Source organism: Myxocyprinus asiaticus, chromosome 17 (genome assembly GCF_019703515.2).
Source record: "Myxocyprinus asiaticus isolate MX2 ecotype Aquarium Trade chromosome 17, UBuf_Myxa_2, whole genome shotgun sequence".
NCBI classification, from domain to species: domain Eukaryota; kingdom Metazoa; phylum Chordata; class Actinopteri; order Cypriniformes; family Catostomidae; genus Myxocyprinus; species Myxocyprinus asiaticus.
Window position 1 is genome coordinate 22,672,622 of NC_059360.1, and position 23,904 is coordinate 22,696,525.

General features: G+C 42.8%; 1 protein-coding gene across 2 annotated transcripts in view; it reads right to left on the reverse strand.

Moving 5' to 3' along the window:
* The window catches only part of LOC127455601 (disintegrin and metalloproteinase domain-containing protein 12-like), a 178,533-nt gene that overhangs the window by 36,441 nt on the left and 118,188 nt on the right, over positions 1-23,904 (reverse strand). For both annotated transcript variants that reach the window (XM_051723636.1, XM_051723637.1), the window contains exons 12-13: positions 13,557-13,734; positions 1,704-1,793 (exon numbers count right to left, since the gene is read on the reverse strand). In XM_051723636.1, coding sequence (XP_051579596.1) covers positions 1,704-1,793; positions 13,557-13,734 — 268 coding nt within the window. The remainder of the gene's footprint in view (positions 1-1,703; positions 1,794-13,556; positions 13,735-23,904) is intronic.

The window sequence follows — 23,904 nt, forward strand, 5'->3', positions numbered from 1 at the left end:
AATAGAGTCATAATTTATGATTGGCAGTGATTGGATGATGCTGGCCAATACATTGAATCTGAATTATTCATGCTCATTTCTGATGTAATGTCTGTAATGTCTCAAAAACCAACACTCTTGGAAACATAATAAACAATTTAATTAAAAATCTGACTTTCTGTTCACCTTATGCACCAGAAAATCTAGCATGCAGCCATGTTGAAAATTTTGTCTCTGACCTGTCGTTCTAGTGCTTCCATATAGATATCTATTGTGTTGATGTCAAAGTGTAATTAGCAGCGAAGTGGATTTACCGGTTATAGAGTTGTCAAAAGTTATCATGAGTATTTTAAAGTGTTAAGGGGATGTCATAACAACTGGAAACAGAGCAGGGAGATTTTAAAACAAGCGTACTTCATTCATAAATACACAAGATCCTACCTTCAAGCTGTGGACCTACTGATATTCTTCTGTGCTCATGAAACTCCAAGAGACAACACAAAGTCATTAAAAATATCTCTGTAAGACACCTTTGACCATCTTCTCATGTCATTAACCCATGGCGTTATAGTTAAAGTAAGCAGATTTTTTTGAGCGTTAAACCGGGATAGGGGAAAGGGGTGACACTTTATTTACACACACACACACACACACACACACACGAGAAAATGTATGTTTTATTTTATATTCTGTTTACAACAATTTAACTCATATTTAAGCCTCTAATATATATATATATATATATATATATATATATATATATATATATATATATATATGCTTGTTTATTCGGTGTTACTAGTTACAGTTCAAAAAGGGAAATGGAAAATGAACACAGACGTCACGCTCAGATCTCAGGAGGTTAGAGTACATAAGGAATAGTTGAAAAATGAAAATGAAAATTTGGTCATTAATTACTCGCGCTCGTGTTGTTCCAAACCTGAATGCTGTTTTTGTGGAACACAACAGGAGAATGTGGAACACAGTAGGATCTTCACTTAGCTCTTTTTCATTTGACTGTAAAGCTCCAAAAAGGCCAAAAAACAAGTAGTCCATATGACATGCATTTTATTCCAAGTGTTCTGAAGCCATATAATAGCTCTGTGTGAGGAACAGACAGACTGAAATTAAAGTCGTTATTCACTGAAAAGCTTCCCCTCCACCGCAGCTTATAGATCTCATCATCCATTCCAGATTCAATTTAGATCTGTTACTCACGCAAAACTATAGTATGACTTCAGAATATTTCAGAATATAGTGTGTGACTCATATGAACTACTTTTATGGTGGGAGTTTTTTTTTCTTTTTTGGAGCTTGACCATCACAGCCACTATGAAATGTTGTGTGGAAAGAGCTTGTGAACATTCTTTAAAATTTCTCCTTTTGTGTTCCACAGAAATAAAATAACAGCATGCAGGTAAGGAACACCATGAGGGTTAGTAAATAATGACAGATTTTTTTTTTCTATGCTCCTCCCTGTGGTACCACAGCAAACCAGAGGGCCCTGGGCTGGCTTCTCTCCTCAGTCAGTATGTGAGCTGAGCTCTCTGATTTATGTGTCTGGAGGCCTAAGAGGAAACTCACTGTCTATGTTTGGAGCGTAAATGTCGGTTCATGTTACACTTATTAATGGGGCAAAGAGAATGTGATTTCCACACCTTTCTATTACACATGGAGAAAGAGAGAGTAAATGAGGAGAAAGAGGGAGAGATCCACAAAAGTACCTGGCAGTCTTCACAGCACTGTCCATGGGCACACACAGCATCTCCCTTGAGAGTGCACGTTGTAGCGTTACAGCAGGGGTTCATACACTCCTAAAAAACACATGGATGACAATGGCTTTAAAAGGTATTGTGCACCGTATAAGAAATCTTTTCAAACTTTACCAAGGTAAAATTTAGATTCTTTTTAAAGAAATGTTCTGAGTTTAATACAGGTCACCAGCATCTGTGGCAATGAAACTGTTACTACAGACAAAAAACTTGTCCCTCAGTATATAAAAACAATCAAAAACAGTTTACAGTAACACACAATGAAAGCCTATGATGCAATGCATTCTGGAGGGTTTAAAAGAAGGAATGTGCAGCTCATATTTTTGTTAAAGCACAACTACTAATTTCTCCTTACTGTACAAAAATATCTGTTATCTCAGCTATAAAGTTGTCTAAATGGTCCTTTTAGAATTGGGACCACTGTTCTAGCCAGATTTATTCTGGTTAAGCGCTATGGGATGGGACAATGCAAAGCTCCTTCCCCAGTTCTAATTTTACATTGTAAACAGGTTAGCCAATCGTAACAGAGGTCATTTAAATATTAAAGTTTTAAAATAAAGGTACAGTAACAACATTCCTGGGTATAATCTAATTACTTTTAGTACAAAATGTAGTGTAACACATTACATTTAAAATTCTTGTAATCAGATTACAGTTACTGACTTTCAATTAAATTACTTATAAGTACGTTACTCTAAAATAGCCTAAGATTATTTATGTACAATACATGCAAAACATGAATTTTGATAATGTGTACATTTGCGTTTCTGTGACCGCCAAAGGGCATACGGCCCCTAACGAGTTACTGTAAGGTTGAAACAGGGTGCTGAGTGTATGACTGTGTCAATGAATCAGGAGGAAATATAGGGTGGGTCTCAATCAGCTCCCTAGTTCAGTAGTCAGGGCACTGATCAGTGAGTCAGCCATTTCTAGGGCTGTCTCAATCGAAAAATCATTCCAGTGCACTGAAACGTTTGCTTCCTAAAAAAATCCCAAGATGCACCATATAAACCAGGGAGCATTGTTGCTCAGTATGTTCCCTTACCGGAAGCGTTGACACGTCTTGTGAAGTCTTTAAAGTCATTAGAAGACGAGCACAATTATAAAACTATGAAGTCAAAGCTTCATTTTCTCTTTAAAAGAGAATTTTTGTTTGTAATATCTTTCATCCACAATGTTGTTGATTAATACCAGCTGTGTTTTAATGCACGAGCACATAATCGTGTTGCTGGTGATTGCATCATAAAGTTTTTTAGCAAGCCAGTCCACTGGTGGCCATCTTTGGAATGCTCTCGGGAAGCTATTTCCAGCCATGAAAGTACAGATCCTATATACGTTTTTTTTTTTACGATTACGCTGAATAAACACAATTTTCCCAGCTTGTATAGCTAATGAGCAGTGTTGGGTAACGTTACTTTTAAAGGTAACTCGTTAGAATATTGCGTTACTCCTTAAAAAAATTAACTAAATTAATTAAAAAGTTACGTTTTATGGAAAGTAAAGCATTACGTTACTTTTGCGTTACTCTTCTGCTGTGAATTCAATACAAATACAAGAGATATGCAGAGGCATTACAGGTCATGATACAGTAGCTACTGTACAACACTCATGTCAAAACAACATACTAAACAAACAGATATTTAGAAAGTCTACAATCCGTTGGTCTTCACGCCATATTTATAATAAAGACTCAATAACTGGAATATGCTTGATTTGTTTTTCCATCAACATGGCAGCCAACATGCATAATGAAGAATAACCACTGTATTACCTAAAGCATCAAAGTCCAACACTTGGACCTACATCATACTGTATATGTCATCATGTGCGGTGCCCATCAACAATGCCAGAGCCAACTTGAGATGTTTTTCAGAAGTCAGAATAAAATTCAGTGGGGAATGTCAACCTAACATGTTCAAGTTATAAGTCTGATGAATAAATTTATATTTTTCACTTAAGTCATCTCAGTGCATGCTTGTTTTGAGTTGATCCACAGTGTGTACAGACACCACTGGTTGATCGCATACAACTGCAAACGCGTATGTTGATACAACTTGAATGGAATCGTTTTTAATGCTACCAAAATGTCTTCAAAACATTGTTTCACGAATCAAATTACTTGTTTATATAGGGCTCCTTTATCCAATAGGAGTTGAGAGTTCGATCCTTTAGTGAGCAAGTAATCTCAAACTTTACTCAAATCTGCGAGTCTTCCTGATAGAACTACAATAACTATCATGCACACACATACTACAACTTCACTGAACATCTCTAGTAAGCCTCCCACTCTTTAGAACTACAATGCCCATCATGCCCTTCCTCGAAGTTTTCACACTTTTACTCCTGATTTATCACAATACGGGGAAAGGAGAGGTGTACAAAAGCAACGTGTTACTTATTTAAAAAAAGAACTCAGATATTATGGTCTAAAATAAAAAATATTGTGTTACTTTACTCGTTACTCGAAAAGTAATCTGATTACATAACACACATTACTTTGTTTACAAAGTAAACTACAATTAAATAGTAAAGTAAATTAAAGTAAATTACAAAGTTTTTTGGACTCAAGATGGCGCCGAGTATGGCTGCTGCGTTGCGAGCTCCGACACAACTTAGCAATGGTTTGTTTGTTTTGTTTACAATTCTTATGTTTTTTGTCTTGGATGTTGTCTGCCTTATTGTCTACGACAGACAAACACTTTTGGACATTGGCTCAGCGATCTCACACCGTAAACCGGACTTCACATTCCTCAATGCCGACCCGCTGTTTACAAACACGCAAGCGGAGCCCTTTGTCTGGGCAGCACGGCCGCGGAAACGCAGGAGGAAAAGGGGAAACAGAGCCGGCGTTCTCATCAGAGTAAGACGCCGCGCAAATCGACCCCCGCTACCCACTATTCTACTGGCAAATGTTCAGTCTCTGGATAACAAGCTCTGCGAGCTGAAAGTGTGGATCTCTTTCCAACGAGAGACGAGGGACTGCTGCATTATCTGCCTTACGGAAACTTGGATGTCTGCGGAGATTCCAGACTCAGCCATTGAACCCGCGGGGTTCTCCATGCTCCGAGCGGACAGAGCGAAAGACCTCTCAGGTAAAACTAGAGGAGGTGGTGTATGTTTTATGATCAACAAATCCTGGTGTGATCAGAGGAACGTACATTCTATCAAGTCTTTCTGTTCTCCTGATCTGGAATTTCTTATGCTTCTGTGTCGACCATTCTGGCTACCGAAGGAATTCACAGCGGTCATTATCACTGCTGTGTACATTCCCCCACAAGCCGACACAGACCGGGCACTCAAGGAACTGTATGGGAGTATAAGTGAGCAGGAAACCGCGCACCCTGAGGCCGCGTTCATTGTGACCGGGGACTTTAATAAAGCCAGTTTAAAATCAGTCGCACCAAAATATCACCAGCACATTAGTTTCAACACACGAGGGGACCGGGTTTTGGACCATTGCTACTCTCCGTTCCGGGATGGCTACAAATCCCTCCCCCGCCCACCATTTGGCAAATCGGACCACTCTTCCATTCTGCTTCTGCCCGCTTACAGGCAGAAACTGAAACAGGAAGCACCCACCCTCAGAACGATCCAGTGCTGGTCGGACCAATCAGACTCTACGCTACAAGACTGTTTTGATCGCACGGACTGGGAGATGTTCCGGTCCGCCTCTGATGACGACATCGAGCTTTACGCTGATAGCGTAATGTGCTTCATCAGAACGTGTGTAGAGGAAGTGATTCCGACCAGAACTGTGCGAATCTATCTGAATCAGAAGCCGTGGATCAACAGCGATGTTCGCGCAGCACTTAATGTGCGGACCTCCGCTTTTAATTCCGGGAACGCGGAGGAGCATAAACAAGCCAGTTATGCCCTCCGAAAAACTATCAAAACAGCAAAACGCCAGTACAGGAGTAAGATTGAAGGACAGTTTAACACCACCAACTCTAGAAGCATGTGGCAGGGAATTAACATCATCACGGACTTTAAAGGGAATAAAAACTCCGCCATGAACACCGCTGCCTCTCTACCGGATGAGCTAAATACTTTTTATGCTCGTTTCGAGGGAAATAACACCGCCCTCGCGGAGAGAGCTCTCACGGCCGAAGCTACAGAGGTTAGTTCACTCTCCGTCTCTGTAGCGGATGTAACCCGATCCTTCCGACGGGTGAATATCCGCAAAGCCGCGGGTCCAGACGGCATTCCGGGCCGCGTCATCAGAGCGTGCGCGAACCAGCTGGCTGGTGTTTTTACGGACATTTTCAACCTTTCCCTCTCTTTGTCTGTAGTCCCCACATGCTTTAAAACATCCACCATTGTGCCTGTTCCAAAACAATCGAAAATAACTTGTTTAAATGACTGGCGTCCTGTTGCTCTGACCCCCATCATCAGCAAATGTTTTGAGAGACTAATCAGAGATTACATCTGCTCTGTATTACCACTCAATCTTGACCCGCTGCAGTTTGCTTACCGTAACAACCGCTCCACTGATGATGCCATTGCATCTACAATACACACTGCTCTCTCCCACCTGGAAAAAAAGAACACTTATGTGAGAATGCTGTTTGTAGACTACAGCTCAGCATTCAACACCATAGTGCCCTCCAAGCTAGATGAGAAACTCCGGGCTCTGGGCTTAAACAGCTCGCTGTGCAGCTGGATCCTGGACTTCCTGTCAAGCAGACGCCAGGTGGTTAGAATAGGCAGCAACATCTCCTCATCACTGACCCTCAACACTGGAGCCCCGCAGGGCTGTGTTCTCAGCCCACTACTGTATTCCCTGTACACACATGACTGTGTGGCAACACATAACTCCAATGCCATCATTAAGTTTGCTGATGACATGACGGTGGTAGGTCTGATCACTGACAATGATGAAACAGCCTACAGAGAGGAGGTGCACACTCTGACACACTGGTGTCAGGAGCACAACCTCTCCCTCAACGTCAGTAAGACAAAGGAGCTTGTGGTGGACTTCAGGAGAAAAGACAGAGAACACAGTCCAATCACCATCAATGGAGCACCAGTGGAGAGAGTCAGCAGCTTCAAGTTCCTGGGTGTCCACATCACTGAGGAACTCACATGGTCCGTCCACACTGAAGTCGTTGTGAAGAAGGCTCATCAGCGCCTTTTCTTCCTGAGACGGCTGAGGAAGTTTGGAATGAACCGCCACATCCTCACACGGTTCTACACCTGCACTGTGGAGAGCATCCTGACTGGCTGTATCTCCGCCTGGTACGGCAATAGCACTGCCCACAACCGCAAAGCATTGCAAAGGGTGGTGCGAACTGCCAAACACATCATCGGAGGTGAGCTTCCCTCCCTCCAGGAAATATATACAAGGCGGTGTGTGAAAAAAGCTCGGAGGATCATCAGAGACTCCAGCCACCCGAGCCATGGGCTGTTCTCACTGCTACCATCAGGTAGGCGGTATCGCAGCATCAGGACCCGCACCAGCCGACTCCATGATAGCTTCTTCCCCCAAGCAATCAGACTTCTGAACTCTTGATCTCCCACGATCAAAATACATCAGCCCTGCACTTTATTACTCTTTTATCTCACACCGGACTGTCATAAATTATATTACTGTCATTATATTATGTCTCTCTTAACAACTGACTATCAACCGACAGCCTGAATGTCAATACAGTACAATACTGTACATTCTATATATATACTTTTTTCATATATATTTAAATTTTTATTGAATAATGTGTATCTATATAGTATCTATATAGTAAAAAACAAAAAAAACAAAAAAACAAAAACAGCATATTGTATACTGTGCAATGTATGTTATTATTGTATATTGTTGAGTGTAATTGTGTATAACAGATGTTTAAATTGTGTTGTGTTAATTTGATGTTTTAAGTTGTGTAATTATGTATAACAGATGTTTAAATTGTGTTGTGTTAATTTGATGTTTTAAGTCGAGTTTAATTATGTATAACAGATGTTTAAATTGCGTTGTGTTAATTTGATGTTATTGTAAATTGGTATATGTCTCATCACTGTCACGACTGCTATGTTGATCGGAACTGCACCCAAGAATTTCACACACCATTGCACTTGTGTATATGGCTGTGTGACAATAAAGTGATTTGATTTGATTTGACTTTTATCACGTTTCCCCCAACACTGCTAATGAGCATGCATGTTCTCGAGTTGACTGACAGGCGATGTCTGTATCTAAAAGGTGATTGGCTTTTTTACCTGTAAGGCGGGACTTCCTTTCTACATCCATTGACCGTTGCACATTCCAGTTTCTCCCATTCATTTTAATTGAAGTGGCTGTCTCTTCTAAATAGTCTCTGGTCATAAGAGTCTTAGTATTTAGGGGATGAAAACCCTTGTCAGTGCCCGAATTCTTGTTCACAATATACTGATTCATGACATAGGGAGCTAGGAAGCTGATTGAGATGCACTGACAGACATTATTTTGAATTTGTTGAGCAGGAAAAAAGTTTTTGAAAACTTTTGAAAAGTGTTTTTAGAAAGTAACTTTAATTAGTAATGTGATTACTTTTACAACGAAGTAATTAGTAATTTGTAGTGGATTACTTTTTTTTAGTAACTTACCCAACACTGAGTAACAAACAGGCTGTTTAATAAAAGGGTCAGAAATAATGTGGAAAACAGTCATTAAAAAAATTTTGTTTTTGGTGCAAGAAATACTGAAAATTTTTTCAGGGGAAAAATAAAATAAAATGCTACAATAGCCTAAGGTGTGACCCATTTAATTTGACAATGAACAATTAGAGGTAAAAAAACAATGAAAAGGAACAAAAAATCTGAACATTTGTCCAGTTTGATCGATGCCTTGAATATTAGTTCCAGGTGTGGGATTGTTTTCTTTTAGGAAATTCCCCCCTGTCAAACAGTTCTTTGCATCCATGGTAACACATTTTTTTTTTTTTTTTGGAAATGTTGCTCTAGGTTTGTGTGTGTGTGTGTGTGTGTGTGTGTGTGTGTGTTGACATGTCTGGTTTAAATTAGTGGTTTATACATTGTTCTGTTTTTTTATATTCTGACTCTGAACTCTTGATATCAGAGAACCGTGTTTGTGTGCACGTGTGTAAAAGTGAGTGACATCATCACTGACCCAAGGTGGAAATGATGGGGATGTCAGAGTCCTAACACAATTGAAGGAAAGAGGACATTTATCTCAGAGGAGAAAATGAGAGGAAAAGATAGAGATGAGTGAACCCTGCTAAAAAAAAAAAAAAAAAAACAGCTTAAATAAGCCTTAGTTGGTTTGCTGGTCTTAGCTGGTTTCCCACCCTTTCCCAAGCTTGTCTGTTGGCTAGTTTAAATGATTTTGGGCACTTTCCAGTTTTCCAGGCTGGGAGACCAGCTACACCAACTGAAGACTAGCTTAAACCAGGTAAAACAAGCAAACTAGCCCGGGCTGCATAAAGCAGCAAGGCATTCAAATGCTAAAACTAATGACAGTGTTAGTAGTGAAGTAGAAGAACTTTGTTCTCCTACAAAAAAGCTAACAAAGACCTCAAACCACTCAAATTTAATTTTATACACCCCACAATCATGTCTGTGGGACTTTTCTCTCTTCGCTCACTCATTCCTTTTCTCCCCCTCATTTCATAACAAGATTCTAATATGTACTGGGAGAGGTGCTGAAGGGTTGGGGAGGGTTGGGTCAGTCCTCTGGATGTAACTACTCCTCAGAGTCAGAGAAATCTCTTTACAGACCTGCTGTTTTCTCTAAACAAGTGTCAGCCAGTTGTGAAATGAAGGGGGGATGGGGCTCTTTCATCCTTCTACCCAACACTCAAGCACGGCTGCTGAGCTTTCTCTCTGCTCTTTACCCACTTCCTCCCTCATTCCCTCTGGTGAGATCATTGGAGCTCAAGTTTAAAACACAGACTTTCCTTTTTGAAAGATCTTAGACTTTAGATTTCAAGCCAGACATTTTTTTCTCTGGTCTATACTTCCATCAAATTACATTACACATGACACTACATTTTCTCATGTAAAGACACATCATAAGCAACATTAACAGAGCAAAAGAAACATTATAAAGGGGAGGAGACGGTCTAGCAAACAAACAGGGGAAATGGTAACGCTCAATATGGCGCCTGTAGAAATAATAAAATCGCCTTAAGCCAATTGCCTTTTTTATACCGTTGTTTCCTCTAGAAGAACATGCATGCAAATTAACTAGACCAACCTGAAAATGAATCAGATTTAATAGCTGATTTGAAATGTTATTGAAATGTAATCTGGACAAACATTTTGGGATATTTCTGTCTTTCTCTATTCAAGTATATAGGAGCTAAACTTGAATGTCAATTGCCTACATAGAAAATAGCAGTCCAGAGGCATTACAAAGTTGGCCGCCAAGTCACCTGACTTGCCTTAAAGGGACTTTGGCTACATTCATACTACAGTTGAATGAGGCTCAAATCGGATTTTCCCTGACATGTGACACACAAGGGCATGTGTCAAAACAAGCAAGTGCAACCCACCCAATATTTATACCATGATCAATGGAAACATGTATATGCTTCAGGCTGCAACCCCCCAATGTTCAAGCCAAATCTATGCCCTTGGTGACACATTTAAAATAATTGCTTGCATTTTAAACTTTGACGTGAATCATTTAAAAAATAAAAAATACATGAATTGCGATAGTATATGAAGCATACACAGAAAGTTACAAATGTATATCTGTTTAAAATATATATTGATGCACATGGGGTCTCCACTGTTTGACACTCACTAAAAATGATTTCCACAGTGGAATTACTAACTATGAATCATTTCAAAGACTCCCTGCAGAACCTGTAATAAGATGCCAGTCACTTCTGAACTATTTGGGCTGTTTGAGATTTTTTACACTTCATAAAATCCAAGTGTAGCTACTTGGCAAGTGCCTAACATTTTCTCAGATACGTGTTGTTGTTTCCAAATGTCTATCATTCAGGAACAGATTTTCAGGTCAAAGTTAAAGTAAAGGTCAGGGCAAACTCTTTCAAAGCCTTCGATGTACCTGCTGAAAAGACCAGCTTAGATAAGCATTAATTTCCATGCTAGCACAGGCTGGTTAAAGAGATCGTTCCAAAAATGAAAATTCTGTCATAATTTACATTTTACACCCTGTCTAAACTGGATGCGAGCTGCACGTAGCTTTGCGTGAAAAGCATATCATTCCCATTATTAACAATGACACAGTGTCGACAGCCTCAAGCTGTTGCGTTGCTTTGCGTCAACTGATGCGTTTGATGTAGACAGTGTATGGCTTTACTGGTTGTTTAGATCAGTGTTACTATCAGAAATAATCGATAATTATTTCTTTAGTTATTAATTAATATTTAAATAAATTAATTGAATCTAACTCATTAAAACCTCATATGGGGCTCCAGTAAATGTGCGCTACGTTTAGGAGCGGGTTTGGTTATTAGCAATAATTAATAATTATCAAAGATAATTATTAATTATTAAAATCAACAGGACATTGATGAGAATCAATGTTAGCTTTTTTAATCCTTTAAATCAACAATTATCAAAGATAATCACCAATCATTAACATCTATGATACATTAATTAAAATTAACACTAGCTTATTGATCATTCAAATTCAACAATCATCAAAGATAATTATCAATTATCAAAAATCAACAGAATATTAATAAGGATTAACATTGACGGGGCACCACCCTGGAATCAGGGACTAGTAACCAAATATTAAAACAGTCTCAATATTAGATTGTTTTCTTAGGAAAATCGACATTCGAAGAATATAGATTTTCAAAAAAAAAAAAAAAAAAACAATGAATGAAGGCTTGAATCCAAGCACTGGCATCCCATCATCATGACACAGGTGTATGCAAAACAAACCAAAACACTTCTCTTTGTAATATAACAAAGTTTATTTATGCTGTAATATCAATTACAATGCAGTCAATAAACTTCCGACTTACAACTACAAACTAAACAGTGATATGATTAGATATGGAAACTAAAATAATACTATAACACATAAGGTGTGTGTCTGAGAGTGTGTGTGTGTGTGTGTGTGTGTGTGTGTGTGTGTAAGGAGGGATGCGCACAAAATGGCAGACTTGACTCTCGTGGAGAGTATGTCACGCGAAACTTCCGGCCAGGGAATATGGCCGTGAATGTGGGCGGAAAGACGCCAGTCAATGGTAGCTTAGGGACAAAGCTGAGCTTTATCACAAAGCTATCTACTAGCCAAAAATGTGTGCCAGAATGTTTGTGAGGGGTCGCATGTGTGTGTGTGTGTGTGTGTGTGGTTAGTATGAGAGAAAGGGAGAGAATTAAGTGACAGCCCCAAAGCCGATTTCACGATCGTGGGAGAGAAAGCAGCTGTTAGTTTATCACTCAGAGACGTGGTGGACAGCTCGTAAACCGTCCCGCGGTCTTTGATTCTTTAATGGATAAACTCACCCGAGATGGCGGAAATGCACATCAGCCCAATGTGGTTGGACTACAATACAGCAAATAAAATTTGTGATAATTAATACCCTGAGTATTAATAATGAACGGACATGGCGGTCTGTAAACTGTACAAGCAATAACCTTGATACACAAGAATAACACACTATAATATTCTATCTCTGCCCAGACGTAAACCTCTTACTTGAATCACATGAGGATGCAGAATGTGTGTTCATCCGTCCTTTAACTCAGACTCGGTTCCTCGAGGCTTGGGTGATGATGGGAGGCCGTTTCCTCGCTCTGTCGGTGGGCAGTACGGCTGCTGATTCTCGGCGGGCTGGCGGAGAAATCAGCGACGTTGACTTGATTGAAGAGGGAAGAGAAATCTTTTCTCTTCACTTCTGCAGGCAAACGGATGAAGATGCGGATTGCTCGGCGGTCTCCTTCAGATCTGTTAGAGTGTTCGGTGGAACACAGAGTAATCTCAACTCGTCCAGCGAGATGGAGATTGTATGGCCACAGTTTCAATCAGATGTTACTTCCTTGTGCCACGAGGCTACACCTGAGAGCAGCGATGAGCTGCGTCTACACACGGCGAGCAAAGTTGCTGGAAGCAAATCCCGGAAGCATTTCAGAGGTATTTCTACTCCTGATGATGTCATGGTTGAGATGCGTTCTGTCGTGTCCCTCATCCAATAGGAGTTGAGAGTTCGATCCTTTAGTGAGCAAGGCTTCATGGGATTTGTAGTCTATTTGGGACTCCCTTTGTTTGATTTTGGTACGATTTTTATCAGTATAATTTATGACTTGGTATGTGGGCCTGAGTTAGGTTTTACGACTGTGTTAGGCCAGCCTTTGTCTTCTATCTGAATACATGAGGCCCAACAACAGGGTGTTATTTACTCACCCTCATGTTGTTCCAAATATTCTTCTTGGCATCTCCTTTTGTGTTCCATGGAAGAAAGAAAGTCATCTGAGTTTGGAGCAACATCAAGGTATTGCTTGTGTCCCTTTAATGATAGTTAGTGCTAGTTTGCTGCTGGTCTTGCTGGTCGACCAGCATGGTCTTTCAGATGAAGAGGTTGGCTAGGGAAGTTTTGCCAGTTAAGCTAGCTTAGAAGTCTGGTGGAAATATTAGCATATTAGCATCCCAAGCTAGGGACCAGCATCCAAAACACAGCATGTGCTGGTTTCCAGCAGGGCTATGAACACTAAACCAACCAAATGAAATTGCAAAAAAAAAAACAAAAAAAAAAAACATCACCAAAGTCTGGATGTGGAACTGGTTTCAGATCAAATTCAGATGAATCATGACAGCTAAAAGAGAGAAGCAGCCTGCTTTTTAGTGATGTTCAGAGGTCTTTGATGTGTGGGGCTCTTTCATACCTCTGGCTCTCCACAGTCACACTCTTCTCCTTCCTCGATGTATCCATTGCCACATTTCTGTCCCCCGTAGATCATTTTGACTTCAGGCATATTATACAAACACATGCCAACCCCTTTCTCCAGACTGGCCACCAGATCCTTCTTACTGCAGGTACTGAACACAGTGGGAAACGGGTACCTATTTAGAAAGAGGAAGGGAAATTAGTGAGAATTAATTGAGGACTTTGGCATTGGGAATGACACAATTGGCTACAAAGATTTTTATGTTATATATTTTCGACAATAACAGGCATTCCAAGGGAATACTGTATCTGACTAGCCAAACCCATTTGTATGCTCAAAACAAAGGGGATTTTACAGACCAACTTAGCAATAGTAAGTGGGAGAAAAAGAGACTACTATACTACTAATAATTTTCTAAATAAGTATTTTTGTCTTGTTTTCCAATAAAATTATTGAAACATCCTTATAGCAAGATACATTTACTTGAGAAGCAAAATTATGTAAGATAACAAAACTTATTTGCAGAGAATATATTTTGAATTAAGTGTATTTTTAATACCCCATTGGCAAATTGTTTTAAAAAAACAAATTGTAAGCAAAAAACTCATTTTGATAGATGTTTAAAACATGCTTTTTAAGACAACTAAACATAATTTTAATTTTAATAATACTTTAATCAAGAAACTGTATTTTGTTTTAAAGATATTTTGTTTTTATATTTTTTTTAAATAATTTTACTGGAAAGCAAGACAAAAACACTGATTAAGAATAAGACTTTTTGCATTGAGAGAGCAAATAACCAAATAAACTAACTCTGTGTATAATGGCACACCATCCCAATGACCCAGCCAAGCATAAAAAGTTATAACAATTCAAATTCCTAAAGTCAACAATGCCATTACAGTACTTCTATGAACAAAAATGACATCAAAACAAAGGCAAATAGCATATGATCTTCCACCATGTCATTCACGCCCGAATCCTCTACGTGACAGAACATTAAGCCAGCTGAGCATAAGCCCATATGGTGATAGTTCACAGTTGAGATATTTTTCAATTCATTCATAACAACTCCCGATACGTGATTGTAAACAAAACCAGTGCTGGGCCTGACCTCGGCCTGACCGTAGTCACGCTAATGGCCACAGACACAAAGACTGAGCTCTTTCAGATGAAGTGGGACAGCGGCCGATCATAGTCAGGGATGACAGCTTCGATCGGTGACAGCTGCCTCATGCAGGATGCAAGACAGGGTGGGAGATCTGAGTGGAAAGCAAATGAAGCTTGTTTGGGTCAGGGTTCTGCTCACTAGAGAGTGCTATAGAAGATTCTTCATGGTCTGCTGCCATTATCTTCAGTTCACTTACTCACCCAAACAAGCAGAAAAACAGATTGTGTATTTGCTATGCACTCATAAATATGCGAAACATCTGAATAAATGGATGTCCTTGGGTTTGTGTGTTTTTGAAAAGTGAGATTAATAGAATATGCATGCATGTGTAGAAGGGATTAAAACATTAATAATCATAAGGTTAATAGGCGTAATGCTTGCTCGCTGAGCAATGACAGTATGCGGTTACTTTTAGTCATTATACTTGCTAGCCACATCCTAACTTATGTCAGATTCTATATAATATTCATGACATGAGGAATCAAATTTTCCTTGATCTTTTGACATATAAAAGGTCATTGTACTATAAAAACATACTCTAAGTTTCAGAACTCAAAACTTCCCCCTTAACAGAAAAAGAGCATTTATTTACTGTAAACCAAGCTGCAAAAACGGCTTGTTTGGAATTTGTGGATTTTGTGATGTCACAAGGACCAAAACATCAGCAAAAGACTGCCTCTACAGCAAGACATCAGTGCCCACTTTTACAATGTCGCACCCTTGGCCCCGTCCACTGGCACTCAGTCAGACAGGTGTAGAGAAGAGAGATGGACCTCTTCTGCCATAGGAGATTCATCTATACCAAAGGGGATTTACACAGGATACCTTTCTATTTTTTTTTTTATTTATTTATTTTTTTTACATAAGAATGCATTAGACAAACTGCCCTGAACATTATCATGCATCTTGCGCTGCTTTAAAAAGATGCAATGTCAAGTTATAACTCAAAAAATCAGACCATTCTGTGTCTTGCTGTTTTGAGTATAAACGTGTCCAGGATGCATTTTTGCTCCTCTCTGCTCTATTTTTAATTGTTGGTCTATGTAAACATGCACTAGATGGAGATTTTTGACCGTTCTGATGAGTTTCCGGTGATGTGCACCACATTTTTAGAGTCTCTTCTGGTCTATTCAATTACTCATCTGCTGGATGAGAGAGCTGCATGGCATCCTATATGTAAACAGACATGGGAGATGTTGAGCTTGTGAAGATCAGCATCTCTGCTTTGGGCTACTGAAGCACCCAAAAATCAGGAAAAGAGCACGGAAGACTCCTGACTGCGTCAGTGCAGGATTATGAAATTTGCATTTCACCATGAATCATATTGCATATGTGTGTATTACGTTTGAACATTTCATCGTGGATTGTATGTGTTTTCAGCTCATATTAGCTTGGATTGCTCGTGAACCAGTCACAATATGATTCAAGCATTACAAAGGAAATGTTATTGAAGGATGGGGCAGTTAAAAACACTATTGGACCCGATCACAAAACCGTAAGTAAACATTTTCATTAATAAATATTTCAAATGTCATGACTGTTTGATAGTTTATGGTGCTTCTGTGTTTGAGTGAATAGTTTAATATTCAAATACAATGTGTTGGATGCGTTGTTATGTGTAAACCCTGAAATTTAGTTCTAAAATGCTTTGGAGCTTGTTTATTCTCTTCCGATTGAGTTTCAAATATGGATGTATTTGAGGGGCTGCACGATGTTAGCCAATCATGACAGTCGGCATTTACGTTGAAGTTTAAAGGAGGCGCTTAGGCCAAAACTGAGCGTTTCAGGCAGAAAGCCAGAGACAGGGTGGAAAATGATCATATATTACTAAATTATGACCATTTTGGTGCAAACATTTTTACTAAAATTATAAGTGAACCTCAGGGAAGGTAATAAAATTATATATATATATATATATATATATATATATATATATATATATATATATATATATATAAAAAAAGAGTATGTCATGACCCCTTTAACACCTTCATCTACAGCACAACAGAAAATTAATATCTAGAACACTGACTATTCAGTGCTATGTTGACATAGGGCGTAGAATTTGCCATTGTATGTGTGGCACTATAGGCGATTTTAAAATTGGCTTCTCAGTGATTGAAATAATGCAATTTGTGTCATAGCAATGTTGTTTACCAGCAAAACCTTGGCCTTTTTTGTGAAGTTGGTTGACCAAGTTTTGCTGGTTAAGAAACCATCCCATGCTGTGGACCAGCATCAAAAAGACCAGTTCCTCTGGTCTTGTCAGCAGGGTGCTTACTCATATATACCAGGGTCTTCTGTATAATATTTACCAGCAAATGCCATAATCCTTCATCCAAATAAAAAATGATTCTCAAACAGACTGTGCAGGCATGATCGGACACTCACACACAAGTCACATCCATCTCAATTTCATCCACCTTTGACTGAAAGTTTTGAAAAGTTTGTTGATGAACTCTCTTGCTTTTAACACCTCAGTTCTACTAACCTGTCCTCAGTCCACCAGGACTGATTGCTCCCCACACCATCCGTCCTCATCAAAGACAACCTTACCACTCAGCTTTAGCGAGCAAAAACTGAAACACTGGGCTGAATCAAACATTCATGACTCAGACAAGAAACGATTCCGTCATCAGTGCCAGTAAAGCAAAATAAACTCAGTGCACATGAAAGAGAGGAAAACTGTTGGAAAGGATGGAGGGAGGAGAAAATGTTTGCCAGGAACATCTGTGCTCCCTGGGGGTAGGTCACCACTTGTTTGGGGTTTTGCGGTGGGAGCCAAGCACATGGAGGTGGGGAGGACGTATGCCTTGACTCCTGCAGAGGGTTTCTGGGTCCGTCCTAATACTTCATTCTGTGTCCCCACTGCACCCTGCCTGATAACACCCCAGATTAAAATTTTATTGTTTGCTCTTTCATAGCTCCAGAGAGTTAATAAAGTTCTCAGTCTTCATTTAATGAGATAGTTCACCCAAAAATGAAAGTTCACTCCCCATCAAGCTGTTTAAAACCCATATGACTTTTTTTCTTCTGTGGAACACAGAGGAATTTTGAAGAATTTTGACACGCCTCTTTTTGCCATTCCATGAAAGTTAATGGTGACTGAGACTGAACATTTCCATACGGGTTTCCATATGGGTAAATGATGACAGAATTTTTATTTTAGCATAAAATCTCTATTTTAAAGGCACATCATTTAATCTTGCTGCTTGTCTAGTTAAAACAATCAAGATATTAATTAGAGATCTCATTTCGATTATTCTTTCCTATAGGGCCACGCACACACCATCATATTTCAGCCACAGAAGAAGCAGACAGAACTCACTTGGCATTAGCTTGTTGCTGAAAATCAATAGTGTCAACTTTGTGACAATAACACAGAAGCAAGCCCTTTAGCCTCAAAACACTGATTTGCAATGAGCTATTGGCTTAATGAAAGTATCACAAATGCCAGCAGTATCAGTGTGGCAGTAAGCTGGGACACAATGAGGAAGTGTGCAAGTTTTAATGCCGCCTTTAAAGGGATTAGAGCTGAAAGAGAGCAATCAGTGGGGGCGTCTGAAAGTAAAAGTCATGACATTTGCAAATGAAAGCAACACATACTGTATCTTAAACACCCTAAGAAAAACTAATGATCCAAAAATGACATTTAAGCGATGCTGTAGTTTGTGCAATGAGCTGTTCTCAATAGTGATGGTTTGAATAGTAATGGTGACAGAGGAAAGGGGCTTTTGTTTAAAGAGGGACTGGTGCTGGAGCTGAGCAGCATGGGGATGGAAGATTTGGAACAGCACATGGGTAAGCTGGCAAAGATTGGCATCAGGTCAAGTGGGTTAAGCAGGCTTGGCATGTTGCATAATTGGGCAAGCTTTTGGACAGATTGTTTTGTAGGGCCTGGCATGCTAAGCCATAAGGCTGGGATGGTTTAGGGCACAAATTTGTGCATGAGTTTGAGATCTGTCTGCCAGTCCACACTCAACAGGGCTGCAGGGGCCTTTGAGATAAGAGAGGCCACAGATACAGCCAAAAACACATGCACATAAAGTACTTACAGTACTTGTCCACTCGAACCTTCACACCATTTGTTCCCTTCACTGAACTCTCATGATTGCAAAATGATTTGTGCCGTTCCCAGCAACAATCTTTGCAACCCTTAAAACCCTCTTGATAGATTCAATGCAATCAAAGTTTTGTGTTTTTCAGTCTGTTTCATTGTTGTGAAATAGAGGCTATTGCCTGGTTAAAAAAAAGGAACAAGCCCTTTGATATGTGCTGTCCCAACTTCCTGCTTCAATAGGAAACATGTCAAACAGGAAAGAAAACGTCATGGTTACTGGTGTAACCTCCGTTCCCTGATGGAGGGAACGAGACATTGTGTCGATGTAGTGACACTAGGGGTCACTCTTGGGAGCCCGAGACACCTCTGGTCTTTGATAAAAGGCCAATGAAAATTGGCGAGTGGTATTTGCATGCCACTCCCCCGGACATACGGGTATAAAAGGAGCTGGTATGCAACCACTCATTCAGGTTTGATGCTGAGGAGCCGATATAAGGTCCAGCCATTTCAGCGGGTAGTTCAGCATTGTGGCAGGAGGGACACAACATCTCGTTCCCTCCATCAGAGAACGGAGGTTAAACCAGTAACCATGAAGTTCCCTATCTGTCACTCACTCGACGTTGTGTCGATGTAGTGACACTAGGGGTCCCTATATGAAACGCCACAACTGGCTGAACTGTGTTATGTGAACTGGCGGTGTGTGGTGGGCAGACTGCTGTGTGCATCATAGCCAGCACACCAGGTCGACAAGTAACCTCCCCCAACATAGTTATGAGTGTCGAACGACCCTTTTGGGGACAAGTCTACTACCCAAAGATAGAGAAAGGCTTAACCCAGTCGTGGCCTCTTTTCCCCTTCTCTTTTTCCACTCCCTAAAAAAGAAGGGGGATTATCCGACTGGGCCGCCAGGTCTAGTCGGGGGTGTCCCTCCCAAGGGGAAGACACCGCAGAGACCACACCTCGCCCAAAGAGAGGGGGGTATATTTAAGTGGAAGAATACGTCACATGGTCTTTCCCACCATGTGGAGAGCCTTCAAGGTAGATCCTGCCCAATGGGGGAGGAGTTACTACAAACATGGAGACTGGGGCAGAGGGGCTCTGCCCAAGGAAGAAGCAGTTTGCCAGCAGGGAAACGAACTAGCGGAAGAAATATATCGCATGGGGTTAGCCTTACAGGGAACCGCCACATGCGGAGCACCTACCCCAGAACAGGGCTCTTAGTTAGCGCGTGTACTGGGCTGGCAGCGAGTCTCTCCGAAAACTCGACTGTCACAGGGCTCGGAGGAAGTCAGCCAGGGAACAAAGTTTGTGAACACTACTGGGAATTAATGGCGCACGTCTTCAGCTCCAAGGGAGGTGGAAGGCGCTATGCGCAAGCGATACACCCGGCCGGCTATCCCGGGCTTATCCACTTGTGTTGCGTGCCACTACCTGGGACGAAACCGGTTCCACCCGGAGGTTGTAGAACCTTGCAAAGGTGTTGGGTGTTGCCCAGCCCGCTGCTCTGCAAATGTCTGTCAGAGAGGCACCTCTGGCCAGGGCCCAGGAAGCCGCTACACCTCGGGTAGAATGGGCTCGTAGCCCTACCGGGGGTGGCATGTTCTGGGTGAGATATGCCATAGTTATGGCATCAACGAGCCAGTGGGCGATCCTCTGCTTGGAGACAGTGCTTCCTTTCCGCTGTGCACCAAAGCAGACAAAGAGCTGCTCAGAGATTCTAAAGCTCTGCGTGCAATCCAAATAGATGCGTAAAGCACGCACCGGACACAGCAACGACAGGGCTGGGTCTGCCTCCTCCTGGGGCAGCGCTTGCAGGTTCACCACCTGGTCCCTAAAAGAGGTGGTGGGAACCTTGGGCACATAGCCCGGTCGGGGTCTCAGGATCACGTGAGAGTAACCCGGACTGAACTCCAGGCATATTTCGCTGACAGAGAACGCTTGCAGGTCACCTACCCTCTTGATGGAAGTGAGCGTAGTCAGGAGGGCAGTCTTCAAGGAGAGTGCCTTAAGCTCGGCTGACTGCAAAGGCTCAAAGGGGGCTCTCTGTAGACCTTGAAGAACTACGGAGAGATCCCATGAGGGAACGAGGCACGGTCTGGAGGGATTCAGCCTCCTGGCACCTCTTAGAAACCTGATGATCAGGTCGTGCTTCCCTAAGGACTTACCGTCGACTGCGTCGTGGTGTGCTGCTATGGCGGCAACGTACACCTTAAAGGTGGAAGGGGACAGCCTCCCTTCCAACCTCTCCTGCAGGAAGGAAAGCACTGATCCGACTGCGCATCTCTGGGGGTCTTCGCGTCGGGAAGAACACCACTTAGCGAATAGACGCCACTTAAAGGCATACAGGCGCCTCATAGAGGGGGCCCTAGCCTGAGTGATCGCGTCTACCACCACGGGTGGTAGACTGCTTAGGTCTTCCGCGTCCTGTCCAGGGACCAGGCATGGAGATTCCAGAGGTCTGGGCATGGGTGCCAGAGGGTGCCCCGTTCCTGAGAAAGAAGGTCCTTCCTCAAGGGAATTCACCAGGGGGGAGCTGTCGTGAGGAGTGTGAGGTCTGAGAACCATGTCTGGGTGGGCCAGTAGGGTGCTACCAGGACGACCTGCTCCTCGTCCTCCCTGACCTTGCACAGGGTCTGTGCAAGCAGGCTCACTGGGGGAAATGCATATTTGCGTAGGCCAGGGGGCCAGCTGTGTGCCAGCGCGTCTATGCCGAGGGGAGCCTCGGTGAGGGCGTACCAGAGCGGGCAGTGAGAGGATTCTTGGGAGGCGAACAGGTCCACCTGTGCCCGTCCGAATTGACTCCAAATCAGCTGGAACACCTGAGGGTGGAGTCTCCACTCTCCCCTGAGGGAAACCTGCCGTGACAGCGCGTCTGCTGTAGTGTTGAGGTTGCCCGGGATGTGAGTGGCTCACAGTGACTTGAAGTGCTGCTGACTCTGGAGGAGGAGACAGCGGGCGAGTTGTGACATACAACGAGAGCGCAGACCGCCTTGGCGGTTGACATATGCTACCACTGCCGTGCTGTCCATCCGAACTAACACGTGTTTACCCTGGATCAACGGCCGGAACCTCCGCAGGGCGAGCAGAATTGCCAATAACTCGAGGCAGTTGATGTGCTGATGCAGTCGCGGGCCCATCCAGAGGCGTGCCCATTGCAAACAGCACCCCAGCCCGTTTTGGAGGCATCTGTCATGACCACGACGTGCCTGAAGACCAGTTCTAGAGGAACACCTGCTCGTAGAAACGAGAGGTCGGTCCAAGGGCTGAAAAGACGTAATGGCCACGCAGTGTGTCCCGTGGGGCCATGCCCATCTCGGGACTCGAGTCTGGAGCCAGTGCTGAAGCGGCCTCATATGCATCAACCCGAGTGGGGTGGCCACCACCGAGGACGCCATATGCCCCAGGAGCCTCTGAAAAGTTTCAGTGGAACTGCTGTTCCCTGTTTGAACGCCTTCAAACAGGCCAGCACCGACTGAGTGCACTCGTTCGTAAGGCGTGCCGTCAAGGAGACTGAGTCCAACTCCAAACTGAGAAAAGAGATGCTCTGAACCGGGAAGAGCTTGCTCTTTTCCCAGTTGACCCGAAGCCCTAGTCGCCTGAGGTGTGAGAGCCAGTTGTCGAGATGCTGGATGCTCGCCATCTTGATACCGGACGCTTGCCAGAATGCGTCTTTGCATCAGCATCTTGAACAGGAGTCTGTGTAAATCCTGGTTCAGTACTCGCAGGTCCAAGATTGGCCGCAACTCACCGCCTTTTTTTGGTACGATGAAGTAGGGGCTGTAAAACCCTTTCTTCATCTTGGCTGGAGGGACAGGTTCTATCACATCCTTCCATAGGAGGGTAGCGATCTCCGCGCGCAGGGTGGCGGTGGTTTCGCCCTTGACCAAGGTGAAGTGAATACCGCTGAACCTGGGTGGGCGCCTGGCGAACTGAATTGCGTAGCCAAGTCGGACGGTCCGGATCAGCCACCGCGATGGATTGGAAAGTGCAAGCCACGTGTCCAAATTCCACATGAAGGGGACCAAGGGGACAACATCGTCGGACGTACCGGCAGGTGGGGCCTCGTGGTGGGGCAGAGCGCGAGGTGCCACAGCACGTCGTGGCCGTGCTGAGTCTAGGGACATCGAAGCACTTACCTGGCTCCTTGTGACCACCCTCGGAACAGCCTGGGACATGGGAGGAAGAGGCCTGTCCTCGTAACCCATGGAGACTGCCACATCGGGGGCGGCTGTGTGCCACAGCTGGGCACTCAGGGGCGGAAAGAGCACCACTGGAGTGCCAATCCTGCAAGAAAAAGCCCGTGGACGGTAGTCGTGGTGACGACCGTACGCACCGGGTATGTGACCCAGGGAGGAAGGAAGCCGCTCTTTTGCTGAACTGTTGGGTACCGCAGCCACTTGGCCGTGCAGTGAAATCAAACAAAAAGGCAACAAAAGATTTTCCACCCGGCCCTCCACCGGGGGATGGAGTGGTTTTCCTACCAGCTCCACGTGAGTGGGTTCCCTCGTCCCTGGGTTGCCCGTCTCAGGGGAGCTTCGAGGACCTCTGTGGGTTCTTCGGCGCCGGCTGTGAGACGGGTGGCGTCGGCTTCCTGCGGTGGGCTCTCCGGTCTTTGATAAAAGGCCAATGAAAATTGGGTATAAAGACATACGGGTATAAAAGGAGCTGGTATGCAACCACTCATTCAGGATTTTCTCTTCGGAGCCAAACGATCATGCTCATTGAGCTGAATATTACTGTTCATTCACCTCTGTTGGATCTGACGGCACATTTCAGCGGCTTCTCCCTCCTCTGCACTGGTGCACTGCAGAGAATGCCCCTGGGTGTTTCAGCAGAAAAACTAGAGAGCCCAGTGAGCGGCAGTTCTGTGGATGGAAAACCTTGTTGATGAGAGAGGTCAATAGAGCATGGCCAGACTGGTTCAAACTGACAAAGTCTACGGTAACTCAGATAACCGCTCTGTACAATTGTGGTGAGAAGAATAACATCTCAGAATGCTATTCTGAGATGCGGGTTGGCGTTGCTTTTGGGACCTACACAATATTAGGCAGGTGGTTTTAATGTTGTGGATGATCGGTGTATATATATATATATATATATATATATATAAAGAA